The sequence below is a fragment of the Peromyscus californicus genome, unplaced genomic scaffold (assembly GCF_007827085.1).
Source record: "Peromyscus californicus insignis strain IS unplaced genomic scaffold, ASM782708v3 Scaffold_11__1_contigs__length_118956290, whole genome shotgun sequence".
Classification (NCBI taxonomy): Eukaryota; Metazoa; Chordata; class Mammalia; order Rodentia; family Cricetidae; genus Peromyscus; species Peromyscus californicus.
This window is the reverse complement of record NW_026294402.1, coordinates 33527632-33548112: the sequence shown is the minus strand read 5'-3', so window position 1 is coordinate 33548112 and position 20481 is coordinate 33527632. Positions and strand designations below refer to the sequence as shown.

Here is a 20481-nt window from a genome sequence, read left to right as displayed (position 1 = left end):
TCAAAAGCATAAAATATCCATACATTCAAACTGTTAAAATTAAAATAAAAACATGAAATCAGGTTTTGGCTTTAAAATAGACCAACTGCAGCTCTTATCTATAACCATTAAATGTTTAAGTTTTACCTCATTCAGAAGTAGATGTGCAAGTGTATGAATGGCTAAGAGTTTAACATACTAGACAATTAACATAATTTACAAATATTTCAGTTAGATATTGTTTCCGTTAACATATATGTTCATAACAGCATAGAACTCATAATAATTTTATTTGTAATAGACTAAAAGACCTTGAGTGATCGACAATAACTAAGTGATAGATGGTGATAAATCCATACAGTGGTATTTGAAACAATAAAAATGGGATTGTTGATGAATATTTAAATTAATAATTTGTATAAAGCAAAGCTAAGAATATGTTAATAAAATATCCATTTACATGAAATTATAGGACTGCCAATCCACTGAGACAATGTGAAAATCAGCTTTTGTCTTGGGGCAGCGGTCAAAAGTCATGACTATAATCAACTATTTTTTTTATTTTGACTGCAGCAATAGTTCCAAAATTGATAAATGTGTCAAAGGTAATCTTTGCCCTTCTTACATATGTGCAGTTTCAGGTAATTCAACTTCTTTCAATACATTTTGTATGATGGTATATTTCACGAACATAAAACAATTAATGGCTATATACATAAAATTAATTTGGGGACTTTGTTAGTGTATTGACAAATTTGTAAATTAATTGTAAAAACTAGTATCTTTGTTGATTCATCTATTCAAGAATTAAGGTTTCACTTGTTCAAATCTATTTTTGGACATTTTAGGAGTAATTGAGAGTTTGCCTAGGGAAAGATCTTTACTCATTTTGTTCAATGCATGCACCTATATTCTGTTTCCTCGTTGCTCTACCAGCAGGATTTATGTCTTGTAGCTGGATATATTTCATACTGAATTCTGAGTGTTCATTTATCTCTCAATCACTTACTGATATTTTAGGTTAGTTTTATCACCGATTTCTTAGAGATTTTGGAGTATGACCTTATATTGTCTGCAGTTAAAGATTACTGTTTTCCTCCTTTCCTTATTGTTATACTCCTAGGGTATTTCTTATATCACAGCTAATTGAATTTATATTTAATAATACATAATGATGGTCTAAGGACACACTTCCTTTATATTGACTCATGGTAATCAGGAGACAAATGGAAATCAGGTGATCTCACATACTCTGAATAGAAAAATGTTAAAATATATTGAACATAACTGCAAACTGAATATGCCAATCTTTTCTGCCACTGTTTTTTTTTTTCAGTTTCTCTTGATTATCTTGTACATTTGTCTTGTCCTGTCAAGGATTAATGGATGGACCTGAATCCAACCCATGTTTCTGAATCTTCCATATTAGTGAGCAGTCCAGTACCTCTCACACTGGTTTTCTTTTTCAAAAATAAAATTTATACTTTGACAGTTCTGTACATGTGTACCATGCATTTTACATTTTGATTGTTCTTAACTCTAGCCTCTTTCTTCTCCCTCCTTCTCATGTCTACTCCCTTTCCCATACTAATCCCCCTTTTACATTTGAGTGTATTGATTTCTATCCCTTGTTTATGACCATGAACATCTGTGTCCGTGGAATTAGAACTGTGCTTTGGAGTCTGGTGGGCACAGTGGTGATACAAATGAAGACAGTGATTCCCTAACTCCCAGATCCCATCATGAGTTTTATAAGGAAATTTATGACTAATGATTATCTAAATAGACATAATTCCAAACTGCATTGTAAATATGTTTATACCTTTAGGCAAAAAAAAACCTCCTCTTAACACTAATGAGAGAAGTTTCCATTTACACTGAACAGTGGTTAATAAAGACTCAAAGCTGCCTGGGATGGTGAGAATAAGTGATAGATAAGATATGAAGCCTAAACAAGTCATTTGTACTACTATACCCCCTAAGGCTCAAGAAACATTTCAGATGAGGGACAAAAGGAAATAAGCAGTATAAGATAGGAAGAAAGGCAGTCAAAGTAAATCCTGTATAACACAATCATTGTATTCATGAACTAAAAAATCTATAACTGCTCCTACTGAGCCTAGACAAGAGAGACCCATTCACAGTTATTCATGGATAGTGGAAGGGTTAATGGGTCCACACCCCTGACTGCTGAATTAAGAACAGAAAAAGGTTTCAATAAGCAACTACTGAACATTCAAAGAGGAGACTGATGTTAGAAACAAATAAATTATCATTTCATTTATATGAAAGAAAATGATCAGTTTTCCTGTAAAAGCACTAATACCTACCTTATAAAGTCATCTATTTTATTGAAAAAATTGAAACAATAATATATGGTAAAGCATTTTCAAAACTATATATAGATACTGCATGCAGATCTATGGCATAGAGCTTAACTGGTATACAGGATGCTCTGAGATCAATCCCATAATGACAAACTCAGATACATTATATATTATGAGAGAAATAAAAATGAATAGAAATAACATACTTTCATTAGAACAATTCTCTTCTCCCATCTATCCTTTGCCAAATGTAAGACTTATCTCCTCACCAAGAATCTGCCCAAGGCTTTCTTCACATCTTTGTTCCTCAAACTATATATTAATGGGTTCAGTACAGGGATCACTGTGGTATAAAATACAGAAGAAACCTTCTCTTGCTCTAGAGAGGTACTTGAAGAAGGCTTGAAATACATAAAGGTGATAGACCCAAAGAAGATTCCCACAGCCATGAGGTGAGAGCTGCAGGTCCCAAAGGCTTTGGACCGGCCCTCTGATGACCTGATGCGAAGGATACTCTTAAAGATGAAGACATAGGAGATGGCCACAGCTAGGGTAGGCACCAAGGTGTTGATTCCTCCAATGATAAATAGGAGAAGCTCATTGAGATGTGTGTTAGAGCAGGAGAGGTTGAGGAGGGGGAGAACATCACAGAAGTAATGGCTTATGATGTGGGATTTGCAAAAGCTCAGTTTCATCATAGCACTTGTATGTGCAATGGCGGACAAAAGGCCTAGGATGAAGGCAACCAGAACTAACAGGGAACAGAGTCTTGAGGACATAATCACATTATACAGCAATGGTTTGCAGATGGCCACATAACGATCATATGCCATGGCAGTCAGGAGGTAACCCTCAGCCACCACAAAGATCACAAACAAAAAGAGCTGGGCCATGCATTCAGAGTAAAAGATCAAATTTTTCTTCCCAAGAAAGTTCACCAGCATTTTGGGTGTAATGACAGTGGAATAGCAGAGATCAACGAAGGATAAGCTGCTGAGGAAATAATACATGGGAGTGTGCAGCAGTGGGCTGACTGTGATGAGCAGGATCATGCCCAGGTTCCCCACGACTGTTACCACATAGATTCCCAGGAACAGGAGGAAAAGGGGCAGCAGGAGCTCTGGCTGCTGTGTTAATCCCACCAAGACAAACACCGCTGATGTAGAATGATTTCTATTGCCCATCCTTTGAAGATTTCTGTGGAAGTCCAAAAAAAAAGTTTACTATCATACCAGCATGAACATGCCAAATTTCATATGCAACTAAAAATTACACACAGAAGACTTTACTCCTCTTCCAAATGTAACCAAAACTTCAAAGAGAGATTAGAAAATTGCCAATGCATTCTTTTCATCCATGGACCATGGGCCACTAATTATTTCCTCAAACTTTCACAGGCATATCTGATGGCATCAGCAAAAGTTGTAAAGCCAGCACAGCTGCTTGACAAGGACCCAGTAAGGCTGAGCCCCTAAAGTTACCTCTGCCTTACACAGAGACTTACGTTGATAGGCAAAGAATTACGCTGAAAGGTGATAAAGGAATGAGACGTCAGGACTTACTTCCCTTTCTTAGGAAAGTTAGCTCATTCAGAGGTACTGTGATGTCATATTACCGAAGAACAATAGAATGCCAGGATTAGACATATAAACAAATTATATAAAGATATAAAATATAAACGTTACAGAAATTGAACAGTAACTGAAGCAGCTTTGACCTGATGATTCTTCTTGGGTACTCTGACCATTAAGAGTTAATAATACACTGTTTGGGACATGGTAATAACCCTGAGCTGGCTTGGAGATTTTGTTTTAGTCTAGTGTCCTTGAAGCCACAAAAGCTACTAGCCTGAGCATAGGATGTCATATGCATTTAAATTTTTAAAAATTGGGTTATGGGATTGATTAGTAAAAATGCTTATAAAAGATTACTGCTTATCAATGATGATTAAACTTGAGGTAAAATGGTTGTAAAACCCTGTTCTGCCATGGTTTATCAATGATGACTAAAAGATATGCAAGAGGAAGTAAAACACTATTCCAAAAACAAAAATGATATTGCCTATGTTTTGGAGCAACATTAATCTATCCCTGCTTACTGAATTCTGTATATATAAAGAAACAATCTGGCTGCTAGTCAGTCAGGTTGCAAGAATCTTCCAACCACCATGCCTGACTCACTTCTTCCCTCAATGACATGTTACATCCTCTCAGGACCTTTCAACTGCTGGGGCTGCCACCAAGGAGGTCAGAAAGAAACAAAGAAGGACTATTTGGGGTGGATTGATTAATGATCTCTCTCCTCATTGCCTGAGATGCCTCCTTCAACATAAACAAATAAGCAGCAATTTATGTTTATCAATGGATGGTATATTTAAGGTTGGATTTACTTTTGATTTCTTTCTCTTGCACATATGTACAGGTTAGTGTGCAAGATACAGAGTCAGTAATAAATACATCCTATTGAAGTTCTTTAGGGAATCAAATGATTCAGAGTCATGAAAATTCCTGTGAGGTTCTCTGTACCATGACTGGTTAAATTTGGACTTGAAATCATTTCCTCAGATTGTGTGTCCCAGCCATAAAAAATATCAAGAAAGGATGACAGTAAAAGAGACAGGAAGACATCATCTACTGGAAAGAATATTGAAACAACCACTCTGTGTGAGTGAACATGGTTGTTATGCCAGCTGTTCCTTTCTAAGTTATAAAACTTGTCATAAATAAAACTGGGCACTCACCTAGGTCTTGCAGAGAAAGCAAGGTTCTTAGAAATTACTTGGTTTCTTTTCCACGTAACAGATAAATTTTATGATATTCAAATTAATGCCCCCTGCTTTCTTACATACATTAGTGTCAATGGCTGACAAACTACCAGTGTTCTGAAGCATATCACCTCTATCTTCCCAGGACCAATAATCATGAGCATAGTGTGATATGGAGCTTTTATGTGATGCTCCTGAGACTTTAGATTTATTAGGGATACAAAACACTCATAGGTATACCAATTCCCTAGAGTTCCCAACATTTAAGAACAACCTGCAAGAATGCTTCTTGGCCTCTTGTTACCATTTGTCCCAAGAGTAATAATGACAGTTGGAAAGAAAGTCCTTGTTATGTATTAACAAGTTATCTATAAAATGCAAAATTAAATCAGATATTAATTGCTGGTTGTTGTCTAAGATTTTATTGATTTTTTTATACAGAAAATAATTTCTTTTGTTTAGCTTTGAGTAACTAAAAACAAAAAAGAAAAGTAAACAAACACACAAGAAACTATTTATACTTTATTTGAGCGGTCTTAAGGGAGGCACTACATCTATTAGGAGGAACTAAACAAGTTCTTAGGCAGTTGATGCTGGGTCAGACATATTCATGCTATCCCTCATTCGAAGCCCAAGCCACTGTACTTTTGAAGGTTTTTCTTCAGAAATATATCAGAGATTTGCTACTCCACGATTAAACACAAAATTCCTCTCTCTACCTCCTTAAGTCATAGCTTTTGATGTTGTTGTTTGTTTTGGGGGTAGAATTTTGGGGTAGTCCAAGGACTCAGATATGCAATTCTCATGATTCAGTATCCAGGTGTTTGGGTCACATCAGCCTTAGTGCTTTGATTCATTTTTTTTACAGTTAATGAAAAAATATTTTCCCATCCAATATATCCTGATTAGCGTTTCCCTTTCCTCAACTCCTCACAGTTCTTCCCATCTCCTCTCCAATTTGGACTCTTTCTGTCTCTCATTAGAAAACAAACAGGCTTCAAAGGAATAATAATAAAATAAAATAAGATAGAAAAACATTGGAATAAGACAAAATAAACAAAAAGAAGGAAAAGAGCCCAAAAAAGATGCAAGAAACAGATACAGATGCAGAGACTCACTCATGTGCATGCTCAAGAATCCTATAAAAATACTAAACTGGAAGCCATAATATATCTGCAAATAAACTGTAAGGTAAAAAAAGAAAAATTCTCTCTCTCTCTGTCTCTGTCTCTCTTTCTCTCCCTCTCTCTCCTTATATATGTGTGTGTTTATGTATATATTAAAAATACATATGTACATTTCATAGTATAACATATTATATATGTATGTATAAAAATAAATATTAAAAAAGCCCTAACACTACATTATGAGAAAAGGACCCCCAGAGGTGCCAGTGAGTGCCATTTTTTTTTCTGGTTTTCCACTGCTGGGCAGGGTAGTTTACTTCCCCAGTGAGACTCCCTTGGAGAAAACCAAATTTTCATTAATAAGTGGTTGTCAATTGGAGACAGCTTCTGGGTTAGGGACAGGGCATGTGTACATTTCTCCTTTCAGCTCTAGGATACCATGTGTTACAGACTCCTACAAGCACAGAGCATACTGTCTCTGTCTCTATGAGTTCATATGGGAGCTGATCCTGTTGATACAGAGGGACTCATTTTCCTGGAGTTCTCATCCCCTTTGGCTCTTCTGCTCTTTCTGCCTCCTCTTCCACTTCCAGGATGCTTTCCTAATACAGTGTTCTATTCAGTGTAAAGAAACATTTGCCAGCCGGGCGGTGGTGGCGCACGCCTTTAATCCCAGCACTCGGGAGGCAGAGGCAGGGGGATCTCTGTGAGTTCGAGGCCAGGCTGGTCTACAAAGTGAGTTCCAGGAAAGGCGCAAAACTACAGAGAAACCCTGTCTCGAAAAACCAAAAAAAAAAAAAACAAAAAACAAAAAACAAAAAACATTTGCCAATGTAGCTTTTTCTCACTTAACTTATAGAATTATTCAGTCTTAAATATCTTTTTATTTATAAGAAAACGGATTAAATTTAACCACTCTTTACATCTACTTTTTATCTTAAAAACAATTTGATGAGGTTGACAAACTGCTCCATCCTCAAGTGAAGCATTATAAAGGCTGAAAGACAACAGATGGCAAACAAGCAGCATGCATTATAAGTATTCGTCATTGTAAATGAAGGATGAATTTCAGTGGATAATTTCAGTTTTTCTCAATTTAAAACTTATAGGTATACAGTGAGTTTTCAATTTGAGGACATCATGACGTTTTTTCCAATTTTACGTTTCCATGGCTTTATCTTGTCTATTCAGTGATCTTTCTTCAAACACTTTGGCTCTTTTAGTCCACACACAGCTTACATTAGGATGCTACCTTGAACTCTGATTTTAAAGTTGTTGTAATGATTTCCTTAAATGTAGTGGCTTAAATTTACAGAAACTTGTTAAGCTACAATTCTAGAGACATGTCTAAAATTAGATTTAACCTACTCAAACTGATGCTGAAATTGCAACTCACTCCTCCTAGACATTCCAAAAGAAGAGCTATACAAATAGTTCTGAGGTTCTTGAAGCACCTGGAATGCCTTGGTGTGTATATGTGCATCACTCCAGTCTCTATCTTGTGACCATAAAGGGACAAGTATGTTTATGAATGAGTTCATGTGTCCAATACTCAGGAAGACCTTTCTTCAAACATAGCTATGCTATCTGTACTGTATGGCAAGTGAGAGCAGTATTTGTATTATAATCAAAATATTTCAGTGTGTTTAAACCCTTCCTCTTTCATCTGTTTCTATTCCTTTGCTACATTTACAACGATTACCCTATCCATCAGTAAATTATCTTGTTTGATAATCTACAAAAATATCTCAGACATTGTCAAACATAAAATAACCATTTCTCAAGTAATGAAGACTAATTTTCTCTGGAGGAAAAAAATACAAAGAAACAATGATAACTTCTCAGTTTTCATTTTTTCTCTCAATTTTAGGGTGACTGCCTTACCCCAATTGCCCTTTTTGGTGCATTCTTTACATCCTTGTTCCTCAGGCTGTATATTAAGGGATTCAGCATTGGGATCACTGTGGTATAGAACATAGAGGACACTTTCTCCTCTTCCATATTATTACTGGAAGGTGGTTTGAAATACATGAATGTTATAGACCCAAAGAAAATTCCCACAGCCATAATATGGGATCAACAGGTGCCAAAGGCTCTGGAACATTCTCCACTGGATCTGATGCAATAATACTAGTTAGAATAAATGCATAAGACATGATGATAGCCATTGTTGGCACTAGAGTATTAATTCCACCAATAATAAATAGCAGTATCTCATTGATATGGGGGTTGGAGCAAGACAGAGACAACAAAAACAGAGCATCACAAAAATAATGGCTGACAATATATGACCCACAGAAGGACAACATTGTCATACATGTGGTATGGACAGTATCCCCAAACAAACTCAGTGAGTTTACCAAAACCATCATTATGGAACAGACTCTTTGGGACATGGCAATATTGTAAAGCAGTGGGCTCCAGATGGCAATGTAGACTTCATGGACCATGGCTTTTATTAGGAAGCCTTCTTGCTTGACAAAAGTGAGGAAGATGTAAAGCTGAGTTATGAACTTCAAAATGGAGATATTCTTCACAATATAAAATTGACTAACATCTTAAGAATAATGGCAGAGGTGTAGGAGAGGTCAATGAAGAATAAATGATTGTGAAAAAATACATTGGAGAAAAAAGTTAAGAACTGATGGTGATTAAAAGTATCACGCCCAAGTTTCCCATAACTGTGATCACGTATATTACAAGAAACAAGAGAAACAATAGGAGCTGAAGCTCTGTTCATGTCATTAGCCCTTCAAGGATGAAGTCAGTCACTGAAGAGTGGCTCATAGTAGTCTTTTTTTTTTTATAAAATACCATCTATTAGAAGAAGGAAGAGAAAGTGTTGATAACCACTCTCATTCTCATTTTCCTGATTCTTTTTTGATGGATTCCACCCCTGGTAGGCTCATTTTCTTCATACTTTTGCGCTCCAAAGATCTTTTCTAAATTATTTTATTTTATAAAATTATGAGGATATCATTTCCCTTTCCTCCCTGAAAACACTTCCTTAGTATTCTCCTTACTCTATTTCAAACTTATAACCACCTTGTCATTAATTATTGTCACAGGTGTATATGAATATGTTTATATATGTATAGTCCTTGTTCAGACCTGCTCAGTCTGTATTACGTTGCTCAGATGTATATTTTCAGGGATGGTTTCTGGTATTGGATAGGAGTCTTTGTGCTCTTCCATAGGTAAAACTATTTCTCCTGCTTCCACATGACTTCATTGCCTGTGATTCTTTGTATAGCATAGAGGCCTCACGAGCCTTAAAATTATAGACAAAGACTGAATTTAACATTGCATAGCTTAATTATTCTCCCCGTTATTGACTGTTCTTCAAGTCATTTTGTTCATAGACTTAGTGCTGTAAGTACTTCAAGTTAAGAATAAGCAAAAACTCAGACCTAATTATTGTATTTGTATAATTATCATACGTCATGAAATTATCATATGCCTCTCAGACTTTACTCTAGATTTGTAACCTCAGACCTCAGTATACAGAATTATTGTGAATGTTTTATGTTTTATATATTTGTTATTATTTTATTTATTTTTAGTTTTATGCTTATGGGTGTTTTGCCTGCATGTATGTATGTGTGTTTTGTGCATGCCTGGCCAGAGGCTAAAATGGGGCATCACATGCCGTGCAGCAGGGTAGTTGGAGAATTGGTGATCAAGTTAAGACACTTGTCACTGAAGCTGAGGACTATAGTTCAAGACACAGGATTCATGAGGTAGAAGGAATGAACTGACTCCCTCAAGTTGTCCTCTGACTGCAATAGGGACACTATTATATGAACATAGACACACAGACACAGACACACACAGAAACACATACACACACACACACACACACACACACACACACACACACACACACTAAATCAAAATGCAATAATAAATGTTTGAAAACATGCATGGCAACAGCTTGAGCCTGTTGAACATGTAGATTCAGAGAGACTCAAAATGTTCTAAATAAAGCAACTGTGCACATTTTTGTACACATCTCCCTACAGAAAATTGGTAATATTCCTCTTGGATAATATTTCTGCTACAGACTGTTCAATTACAGTGTGAATATCTCTTTAAATTTAGAGTAAGTCATGAGGTTATTTTCTAAAGCAGGGGAGCAGTTTCCCAATGCACATGAAATATCTCTGATGTCTGGCTACTCCTAGCCCACAATTGGCATTGTCAACACTATTTTAACCCATTGTAATATTTTATTTTTATATTTTCTTAATTTTGTCAAACAGAAGCTAATAAATAAAAATAATCTGAAATTATTAAGAGTTACTTTTATTTCACACATGATTTCTTGTGTACATAGTTTCATGGAATCAAGATAAATTCCAGTTCACAAGATAAATGAGAAAATATTGATATCACACAAAATTGCAGGGTTATGTTATGTGAAAAGCTGGGTCTATCTTAATAGGTACAAATGGGTACATCATTTGCACACAAAATTATACTCTAACAAGTAACATTTGCTGAATATTTTCCACATATCTGACAATAGGATGCTCTAATTATCATAAGTACCTAAAGAGCAAGAAGTATCACTATACAAAATTTAGCAGAGTAAGATCCAAATATGTAGCATGAATCTTAGAAAGTCTTATTAATAAAATAAACCTGGGGCCAGGTATTGGGGTAAATGCTGAAAGATCAGAGAAGCAGAACAAGCCACAGCTACCTCATCTCGCTACTTCCTCAACTGACCCTGTGTCCTCAGACTGGAAATCTCTGAGTCCTCATCCAGAATGAATCTCAGCTGAATTGCTGCTCCAAAGCCTGAAAGCTTAACCAGCTAAAAGCTTGTAGTTTCTGATTTTCACGCCTTATATACCTTTCTGCTTTCTGCCATCACTCCCTAGGATTAAAGGCTCACTTTCTGGGATTAAAGGCGTGTGCCACCATGCCTGGCTGTATCCTTGAACACACAGAGATCCAGGTAGATCTCTGCCTCTGGAATGCTAGGATTAAAGGCATGTGCTACCACTGCCTATCCTCTATGTTTAATATTGTGGCTGTTCTGTTCTCTGACCCCAGATAAATTTATTAGCATGCACAATATTTCGGGGAATACAATACTACCACACAAATATCTAGGGAATTAAAATTTCCCAAATTAAGTTCTGTAAAATAACTTTTTGTATTACAGGTATTTGTATTATTTTTCTTTTATTTAATTATTGTTATATTTTAGTTATTGCATTTCTGCTTTCCCTTTCTCCCTTCAAATCCTTCCTATATTCCCCTTGCTTTTTAAAATTCATAAATTTTCTTTATTAGCTTGTGACTGGGTATGACCCTGATTGGCTACCAGGCTGAATGTACTTCCTGAGGGTCAGATTGAAGCCAGACATGAGTCAACATAGGCTGGTGGAGTAATATGGGACAGAGGTCTTAGCAACCTGGCCTCTGGAAAAACAACAACAATAAAAAACTGTCCCATTTAGGGTCAGTCCTGTTATAAGAGGGGACAACTGCTTCCTATTTCAGGTATCAGACCTCAAGTCAGTCTCATATCAGTCAATAATAACAGGTATCAGGACAGAAGGATGAGAGGCCTTGGTTCTGGAATCAGACCTGGCCTAGATCTGTCACCAACTGTGTGACTGAGTTATTAAGTATCAGTGTTTTATTTTCCTCTCCTACTCAATGAGGTGTTTTTAATTAACTGAGAAAATAATCATTGAATTTAAGAAAATAGTACAGTACCTTACAAATGCTCAATCAATATTGATCTTTACATTAAATCATATCTACATCAAAGAGTTTATATTAACATTACTGATTCATAATTTTCCTTTGAATATATTGTTTTAACATTTTTTAAAGTGTCTTACTGTAAGGACATGTAGGGTGATTGAATACTGCTGTCCTATTCATTAAATTATGTTTTAAATTGCAATGTGCCTTTTAGATAGTTACAGAATCCTGAGAGATGTTTATAGAATTGAAGTGAGAGTGTTGGAGTGTTGCCCAAGGCAAGACTTTAACATGTGAGACAGTCAATAGATGTTGTCAAGTACCTTCCAGTCTTAGATTAGTCTATCTGGCAGGCTGGCACACTGGAAATTTTTTTATTTCTATTTCCAAACCTCTATTGTTTAAATTTAATGAAGAATGTAGCAAACTTACATCTAATTGGTCCCTCAGGGATACCAATGACTAAATCATGAAAAATCCTCAAGGGCATCTAAAAACATTGATCTAGGTAGCAGTGAAGGTGTTCAAGACTTGATAACATGCCCGTGCCATGAACATTGCTCTATAAACACCAAAGTTCAATTCCGAGGCTGAAAGACCCTGAATTTTCTAAGTACCAAAGAATATGACTTGGGTAACATTTGTAACATTGCAGAGAGTCTCCAGCAGTATAAAGTGACAAGTATCTCCAGTTTCAGTGTCTTTTCAGGAACTGGGTTGGACGTCATTAGCGAGAGCATCATAGTAAGTTCAGGGTGAGCCTGAGCTGGTAAGACATTATCTCAGAAAAACCAGGGCCTGGGATACAGTTCAGTGATAGGGCACTGACCTTTGCTAGCTTACATACTGGGTCAAATCCTCAGCACTTCAAGAAATCCAACTTGATTCTGCAGAAAAATTGTTTCTATTTTTTTTCTTTTCTCTAACAGTAAGAATCTTCCAATTACTTAGTTGTTTGAAAATGTTTTATTTTTCTGAAAAATGGTTTTAATTAAGAATCTCACAGAAGCACTTTCTTCAAAACATGTTTTTACATAAGAATAAGACATCCTTTCTCATAAGCTGGTAAAAGTGGTAATCTATATTCTGTGGCATTTGGTTTTCTCATTTTGTATTTAACCTTAAAATTACAAGTGCACAATAGCATCCCATTGTGATTTAACTTGCATTTCTTTGACTGATGATGTTCAATATATTCTTTTAACTTATTTGTATTTATTTAACAGTTTTGATTAAAACTGTCTTCAAATAAGTTCCTTGTTTTTCTTGAGCTAGAGGAATCTCCTGGCTTTTTATATTTGCATTTAAAGAACTTGTATGTATACTAATTCTCATTGGACATACAATTTGTAAATATTTTCTGTGTGTGAACTAACATTTTCTTCTTTGTAAGGAAGTATACAAGATTTTTAATATTTTAACTTTTAGTTATAATCAATTATAGAATTAAATTTCCAAAATTAATATAATTTACAAATATTCAGTACCTAGAATATCTTGATGGCAACATGTATCGTATTATTAATTTATTCCCTTTATTTATTATCAGTACATTAACACTGTTACAATTATTACTGCCTAGTGACTTAATTTTAATTTTACTCATTTGTCATCTATTGAGTTACTATGGTGTCAGTAAACTACCAGGAATCTCCCATTGCATTTTTTTTGTTTGATTTCTCTCTTCAGTCCCCTACTGATCTTTGTTGATCTGTATTCTTTTGTCCTCTTTCATGATCTCAATATAAGAAATTTTTAATTTTTAGGTGGTTTAGCTTGTTTTATTTGAAAGAAAATCATGGATTGCAATTGTGAATTGTCTGAAACTAAGATTATAATAAAATGCTTCTGTTATTTTCTAGAGGAATTGTATATTTTTAAATGCATTTAAACCATGATGTATTTAAATATATTTTGTATAAGTTGTTAGAGATGATCGAGGAAAACTGAGTTTTCATTTTTATTTTCTGTATAATTGCTCAATGATTCCTGAATTAATATTGCAAAGATTATTTTTGGGCTACTTTTTTTTTTTACAGTTTGTCAAAAATAAATTAACCATGCATATGAGAGTTATCTGAATTCTCTATTTGGTTCTGCTGAGATATGACCCTACTGTCTTCGGTGCACATGAACTCAATAATACAATGCTAAAGTAAGTACTTAAATCTGTTAATTATGATTGTGTAGTGTGTTGTTCTTGTGGAATTCCTAACAGTGGGAATGGGGATGTCTCTGACTCTTTTTCTTGTTCTTGGAACCCTTTTCCTCCTTACCTTTCGCTTCTTGCAGCCTCTATATGAGTTTACACTAGGGTTTATGCCTAGTCTTTTTGTAACTTGTTATGTTGTGTTTGATTGTTGTTCCTCAAAGGCCTAATATTTCCTGAAATGAAATGGAGGAGGAGTGGATCTAGTGATAGAGGAGGTAGTCGGGGAGAGAACGGGGAGGAACAAAGGGAGGGGAAACTGCAGTCAGGATGTAATGTATGAGAGAAGACTAAATAAATAAGTAGTAAATACGTGAAATCTGGTAGTTTGAGCTTTACAAATTTGTTTTGTATATGAAAAGGGGAAATAATTTATTGTATTTTAATTAGAATAAAAATTTTTCTCTCTATTATGATCATTCTGTTTTTGTGTAGGGTAGGGAATTAATTTGTTATTACCATTAAAAATTCTAATATGGTTAAAGTTAAGATTGTATTGATTGTAGTTTGAATAGAGTAATTCCATGAAAATACAATTTTCCTCCAAGTATAGGTGTCTTTTCTGACTGTTGTGTGCAAAGTTTTGTTTAAAATGTACTTGAGAATGTATACATTTGTTAGCCTTTTTTATTCAAAAGAAGTTGAATGAAGGGTTTATGTAAATTCTTATTTATTTTGTCTCTGCATCTGTGTGAGCCTGTGTATGTGTATATATGTCTATGTATGTAGTAGCATACATGCTGTATGCATGTGGACATTAGAAGACAACAAGAGGAGCAGATTTTCTCCATCTGGTATTTGGGTCCTGTGGATTGAATCCATGTCCTCAGTCTAGGGAGAAAGTGCCTTTATCACATGAACCATCTGGCTGGCCAATCTATATATCTTAAAGAAGTGGTACTCAAACTTTCTAACACTTCAACCTTTTAATATAGTTCCTGAGGTTGTGATGACCCCTAACTATAAAATTATTTTATTTCAGAACTGTAATTTTTATGTTATGAATCATAGTGTATCTCAGATATAGGATATCTGATATACAAGTCCCAAAAGGGTTGTGATCACAGATTGAGCACCACTGTCTTAAGGTATGTATGTTGCTTCTATTATAACTGGATATCTTTCTTTGTTTGTATATATGCAGCAGTACAGGGTTTTGGGGGTATTATTTTGATATATTCTGATCTTATTATTCTAATTGTATGATTTAGTTCTAGAGGCTTTTCTTTTTCTGGAATCGTTGAGACATATATAAATATGGAAATTGTTTAGTTCTGAAGCATATCCTCTTGTCTCTTTTTTATCCTTTGCTGCAATAGCTAAGACTACCATATATATATATATATATATATATATATATATATATATATAGATAGATAGATAGATAGATAGATAGATAGATAGATAGATATAGATATACATATATAGATATAGATACAGATGTGTGTGTGTGCATGTGTATAATCTGTTTGCTAAGCATTTGTTAATTTTCAATGCCAAATTTTTGTCTACTTGATTTTTATACTTTGGATATCTCTATTGAGTTAGGTAGGCTATAGACTTCAAATCTACCTATCCATACCTTATGAAATGTTATAGTAGATGTTTTATTATCAAAATAATAATTTAATATCAAATGTTTTATTATCAAAGATAATATCTGTATAATCTCAGAACTTATATCTCCTGATTATATTTTCTTGAAAAGTGATTGCATATTCTTACTTGTTTTCTAGGTTGCATTCAATATATTTCCTATGTTATTTAGATCTTAGATTGTATTGAAATTTTCTAGACAGTACTGACTTGTGTTAGCTTTCTTGTGTCAACCTAAACAGCATCGACAAGTGGTTCCTCCTATTTCTCTTTATAGGCAATGCATCTAGAACTAGCTCTAAAACTTTTACAGTGATATATTCTTTATCTCCAAGAGTCTCACTGAAGGTTGAACAAGTGGTTTGAGTTCTCCACATCTCTGTGATAATCTTTACTTTTGTTCTGCACATATAATACCCAGGAACAAGTCCTGATTTTGTTACACACACACACACACACACACACACACACACACACACACACACACACGCACACACACACACACACAGAGAGAGAGAGAGAGAGAGAGAGAGAGAGAGAGAGAGAGAGAAAGACAGAGACAGAGACAGAAACAGAGAGACAGAGAGAGATAGAGACAGAGACAGACAGAGAGACTGAGACAGAAACAGGCACAGAGAGGCACAGAGAGAGACACAGAGACACAGAGAGAGATGCAGAGAGAGACACAAAGAGACACAGAGAGATTTGAGAAAGTAGACAAGTCAATGTAAGATTCCTCTGTCCAAAAAGTTTTTCTGAAAGTTTTGTTCCTCATGTTGTTCATACATCTTTCCAAATCTCCTAAGAGTTGTTGGGGGCACAACTGGAAAGAAGTAGGAAGAGATAGGAAGGCAGGAGAGAACAGAAAGGAATTACTGGGAGGAAGACCAAGGAAAAACCCTAATTATCCAACATTTTCTATAGACAAAGATACATTGCAACAGGTTCCACAGTGAAAATGTGGCTAACATGATATATTTCAGTTTGATTATCATTAATAGTCATGCCATAATCCTATAATTTATTTTTCTTTATTTATTTTTGAGATTATAATATTTATATCATCCCCTCTCTTTATTTTCCTCCCCCAATTCCTCTCATATACCTTTCCTTGTTGTCTTTCAAACTAATAACCTCTTTTTTCATTATTTGTTGTCATAGGTAAGCCTCCTTAGTCTGTATAGTATTGGTTGCAAGTTTGTTTTCAAGGCTGATCATTTAGTATTCGATAACCAGTCGGTGTGCTCTGCCCATGAGAAAACTGTTTTTCCTACTTGTCTTCTAGTTTTGTAAGAAGCTCCTCCCATGAAGTCTCAGCCCAGTAACTTTAACTCACTAAGCACTCTAGATCAGAAGACCAAAGAGGAAGGAAAATGTTGAATCTCTCTTATAAATGGGGTGTTCTTCAGGAGTGTATCTCCTTTTCCATAGCTGCTTCCTGTTACTTAGCAAAGTACCTAGGAAAATGAATTATGTTCTACCTAACATCTTAATTGTAATCTTTGGCAAAGCAAGTTTGTAGTGACTATTGTCCAACTCAACAAAAACTTATAGTCCCCAATTACACTCTTCATGGATTTTTTTCTCCATGTAGTTCTGCTCCATAATATAAGGGTTTTTGTTAAAAATGAAACCAATATATGTATGATAAAACTCTGTGGTCTGATTTCAATATTTGTGTCTTGGAGATCTGTGTTTTGCTTTGAAGTCATGCATTTTTGAAACCATGATGAATCTCTCTATAGTGACTCACTTTGTCCTGCTTGGCATCCCGCACACAGAGGGTCTGGAGACCACACTCTTTGTCCTGTTTTTATCTTTCTACATCTTTACTCTGGTGGGGAACCTGCTCATACTCCTTGCAATTGTATCTTCTACTAGGCTTCACACCCCCATGTACTTTTTCCTGTGCCAGCTGTCCATGTGTGACATATTCTTCCCTTCAGTTAGCTCTCCCAAGATGCTGTTCTACCTCTCAGGAAACACCCAAGTAATCTCCTATGCAGGCTGTGTGTGCCAACTCTTCTTCTACCATTTCCTGGGTTGTACTGAATGTTTTCTGTACACAGTGATGGCCTATGACCGCTTTGTGGCCATATGCCATCCTCTAAGGTACTCAACAATCATGAATCACAGAGTGTGTGTCATCCTGGCCACAGGGACATCATTTTTTGGCTGCATTCAGGCTACCTTTCTGACCACTCTCACTTTCCAGTTGCCCTACTGTGGTCCCAATGAGGTGGACTATTACTTCTGTGACATCCCTGCTATGGTAAAACTGGCTTGTGCAGATACATCAGCCCTGGAGATGGTGGGGCTCATCAGTGTGGGCCTGATGCCCCTCAGCTGCTTCTTCCTCATCCTCACCTCCTACAGCTGTATCCTCTTCTCAATTCTGCAAATCCAATCTGCTGAGGGGAGGCATAGAGCTTTCTCCACCTGCAGTGCCCATCTTACTGCCATCCTCCTCGCCTTTATGCCCGTGGTCCTCATATACCTCCAGCCTACCCCCAATCCCTGGCTTAATGCAGCTGTGCAGGTCTTGAATAACCTGGTCACACCCATGCTGAATCCTTTGATCTATAGCCTGAGAAATAAAGAAGTAAAATGCTCTCTGAAGAAAGTACTACAGCAAGTGCCAATTCTGTCTAAGAAATGATAGAGAAATGCTTAGATCTTTAATAGTACTCTAATGATATTATATCTTCTTCAAAAGCTTGTCCTTTCTGTTCAAGGGTAACATAGACATCACCACTGCCTTGAAGACTTGGGGATTGGGGGCAAATTACTCAAGGTGAACTAATAAATTATTTCATCGTCAAGGACCATCTCTTTTCAGTTGTCAAAATGTCTTAATTTTTTTCCTTTGCTTGATTTATGCTCTTATCGACACGATTTGTTTTTGTTTTACTTCTTCCTTATTTTATTGCTTCCTCATTAACACATAATTTTCTATCTCCCTAATTATCTTCAATAAATGAGCCCTCATTACAATGTTTTACTTGCTTGCCATAAATGAGAAAATTTTAATCACATGGCTTTGCCATGCATTTGTGATTTCTGACACATAACTAAGTCATGTATCCAAAACCTATTCCTGGATGGTACCTAGTCATGTTTATGGATGAAACAGAGTACTGATATGCTCAGCCACCTATAAAGCATTTGTATTTGTTTTACACCAGGAGTGGTGAAAGAGAACATAGGCAGAGTAGACAGGGAGACTATGTAAGGACAGGACAGAATTTTTGTTTTCCATTTCTAGAAAATTTGAATTTTGGTTTGGAATCCTCAGCACACCTAAAGGCCCATACAAAGTCCAAGCTGCAGCTCATTTGTCATTCATATGCTTCCTTAGAAATGAGTGATCTTTGTGTCTTCCTGCAACTTTCCTTTCTTCCTGTTGCCATCAATGATGGACATGTAGAATCCTTGTATTCATTCATTCATTCATTCATTTTATCTATCATCTATCTCTCTATCTGTCATCTGTCTATCTGTCTATCTATCTATCTATCTATCTATCTATCTATCTATCTATCATCTATTTACTTTGTGTGTGTGTGTGTGTGTGTGTGTGTGTGTGTGTGTGTGTGTGTGAATGTCTGTAACCATGTGAGAGTATATGTGTATTTGTAGTTGCTTTTGTAGTACAGAAGACAACTTTTGGTGCCAGAGTTACAAGAATTTGAGAGATGCCAGAAGCAGATTCTGGGTTCTGAGCCATCTCTCTAGTTCATTATTTTTAAAATCATACTGATAGCTTTCATCTTTAAAAAACATTATTAAGTGTGTATATAAGAAAAACTATAATGTAGTTAAATATTTTGTTGGTGTAGTAAAGTGGAAATTGTAAGTTATTCTCCAGGATTCATGTCTTACTAGCTCTATATAAGAACAATTAATGAAAAGTAGATGGTATGATTTGGAAAGAGAGCAAGAAAGGGTACTTAGGAGGGTTTGGAGAGAGGGAAGAGATGGGGGGAGTGATGTAAGTATAATATATTATCAAAAAATTAAAATAGTATTTCCAAAAAGCATTTATAAAAAGAAAGAATATGATAGAAACAATGTTTTCTGTTTATTGAACACATAAACATCTATGGAGTGCTTGGCCATTGGATACGATAGTGACTGAGGGAAACAAAACACTAATTAGCAAATTGTTAGGGAACCAGTACTGGCACTCTGTGGATCCTAGAGATAGCAAGGCCTGGTATAAGGCCATCTTGTCCTAGATGCTTCATGTAAGTGCTAAATAAAATGGCTTGATTTTGTACCATGTACAAAGAACATAATGTATATAGTAAGTAGAAGAAGGCATTCATTTTACTTTTCCTGTCACAGTTTTTGAGCATTATATTTCCCTCAGTGACTTGGGTATAATAATAATTTCCTTAAAATATTCATTTTAATGTTTCTTATATTTTTTCTTAAAAATTTATATGAAGGCTTTGTAATATATCAGTCTCTAACCTAGATCCCTCATTTGCTGATTTCTGCAGCTCCTATATTCTTCAAAACTTTTGTAAAAACAAGAATTACTGAAAATTTTCTTATCTAAATGATATGTATTTTTTAACATAGCAGAGTCATCATTGATATTGATAGTATATTTATTCATAATGAAGGAGAATAAATCTTGATTGACCTTATTAATAACAAATCATATCAATATTGAATATTTCAGCAGAGACGTGTGGGGTCCTGTGAGAGAACCTCTTTATGTTGTAGCATTAATCATTCTTATCTATA

General features: G+C 35.4%; 2 protein-coding genes and 1 pseudogene across 2 annotated transcripts; 1 reads left to right on the top strand and 2 right to left on the bottom strand.

Annotated features, from left to right (window-relative positions):
- Positions 1-2563: 2563 nt before the first annotated feature.
- LOC128103717 (olfactory receptor 8D1-like) lies at positions 2564-3490 on the bottom strand. The gene has a single exon (XM_052728317.1). The coding sequence runs from the start codon at positions 3488-3490 to the stop codon at positions 2564-2566; it is 927 nt and encodes a 308-aa protein (XP_052584277.1).
- A 4573-nt stretch (positions 3491-8063) lies between these two features.
- Positions 8064-9501, bottom strand: LOC128102599 (olfactory receptor 8D2-like; annotated as a pseudogene).
- Positions 9502-9653: 152 nt separating this feature from the next.
- Positions 9654-18385, top strand: LOC128103708 (olfactory receptor 149-like). The gene is made up of 2 exons (XM_052728308.1): positions 9654-9680; positions 17435-18385. Exons 1-2 carry the CDS (start codon positions 9654-9656, stop codon positions 18383-18385), a joined length of 978 nt encoding a protein of 325 aa, XP_052584268.1.
- Positions 18386-20481: the final 2096 nt, after the last annotated feature.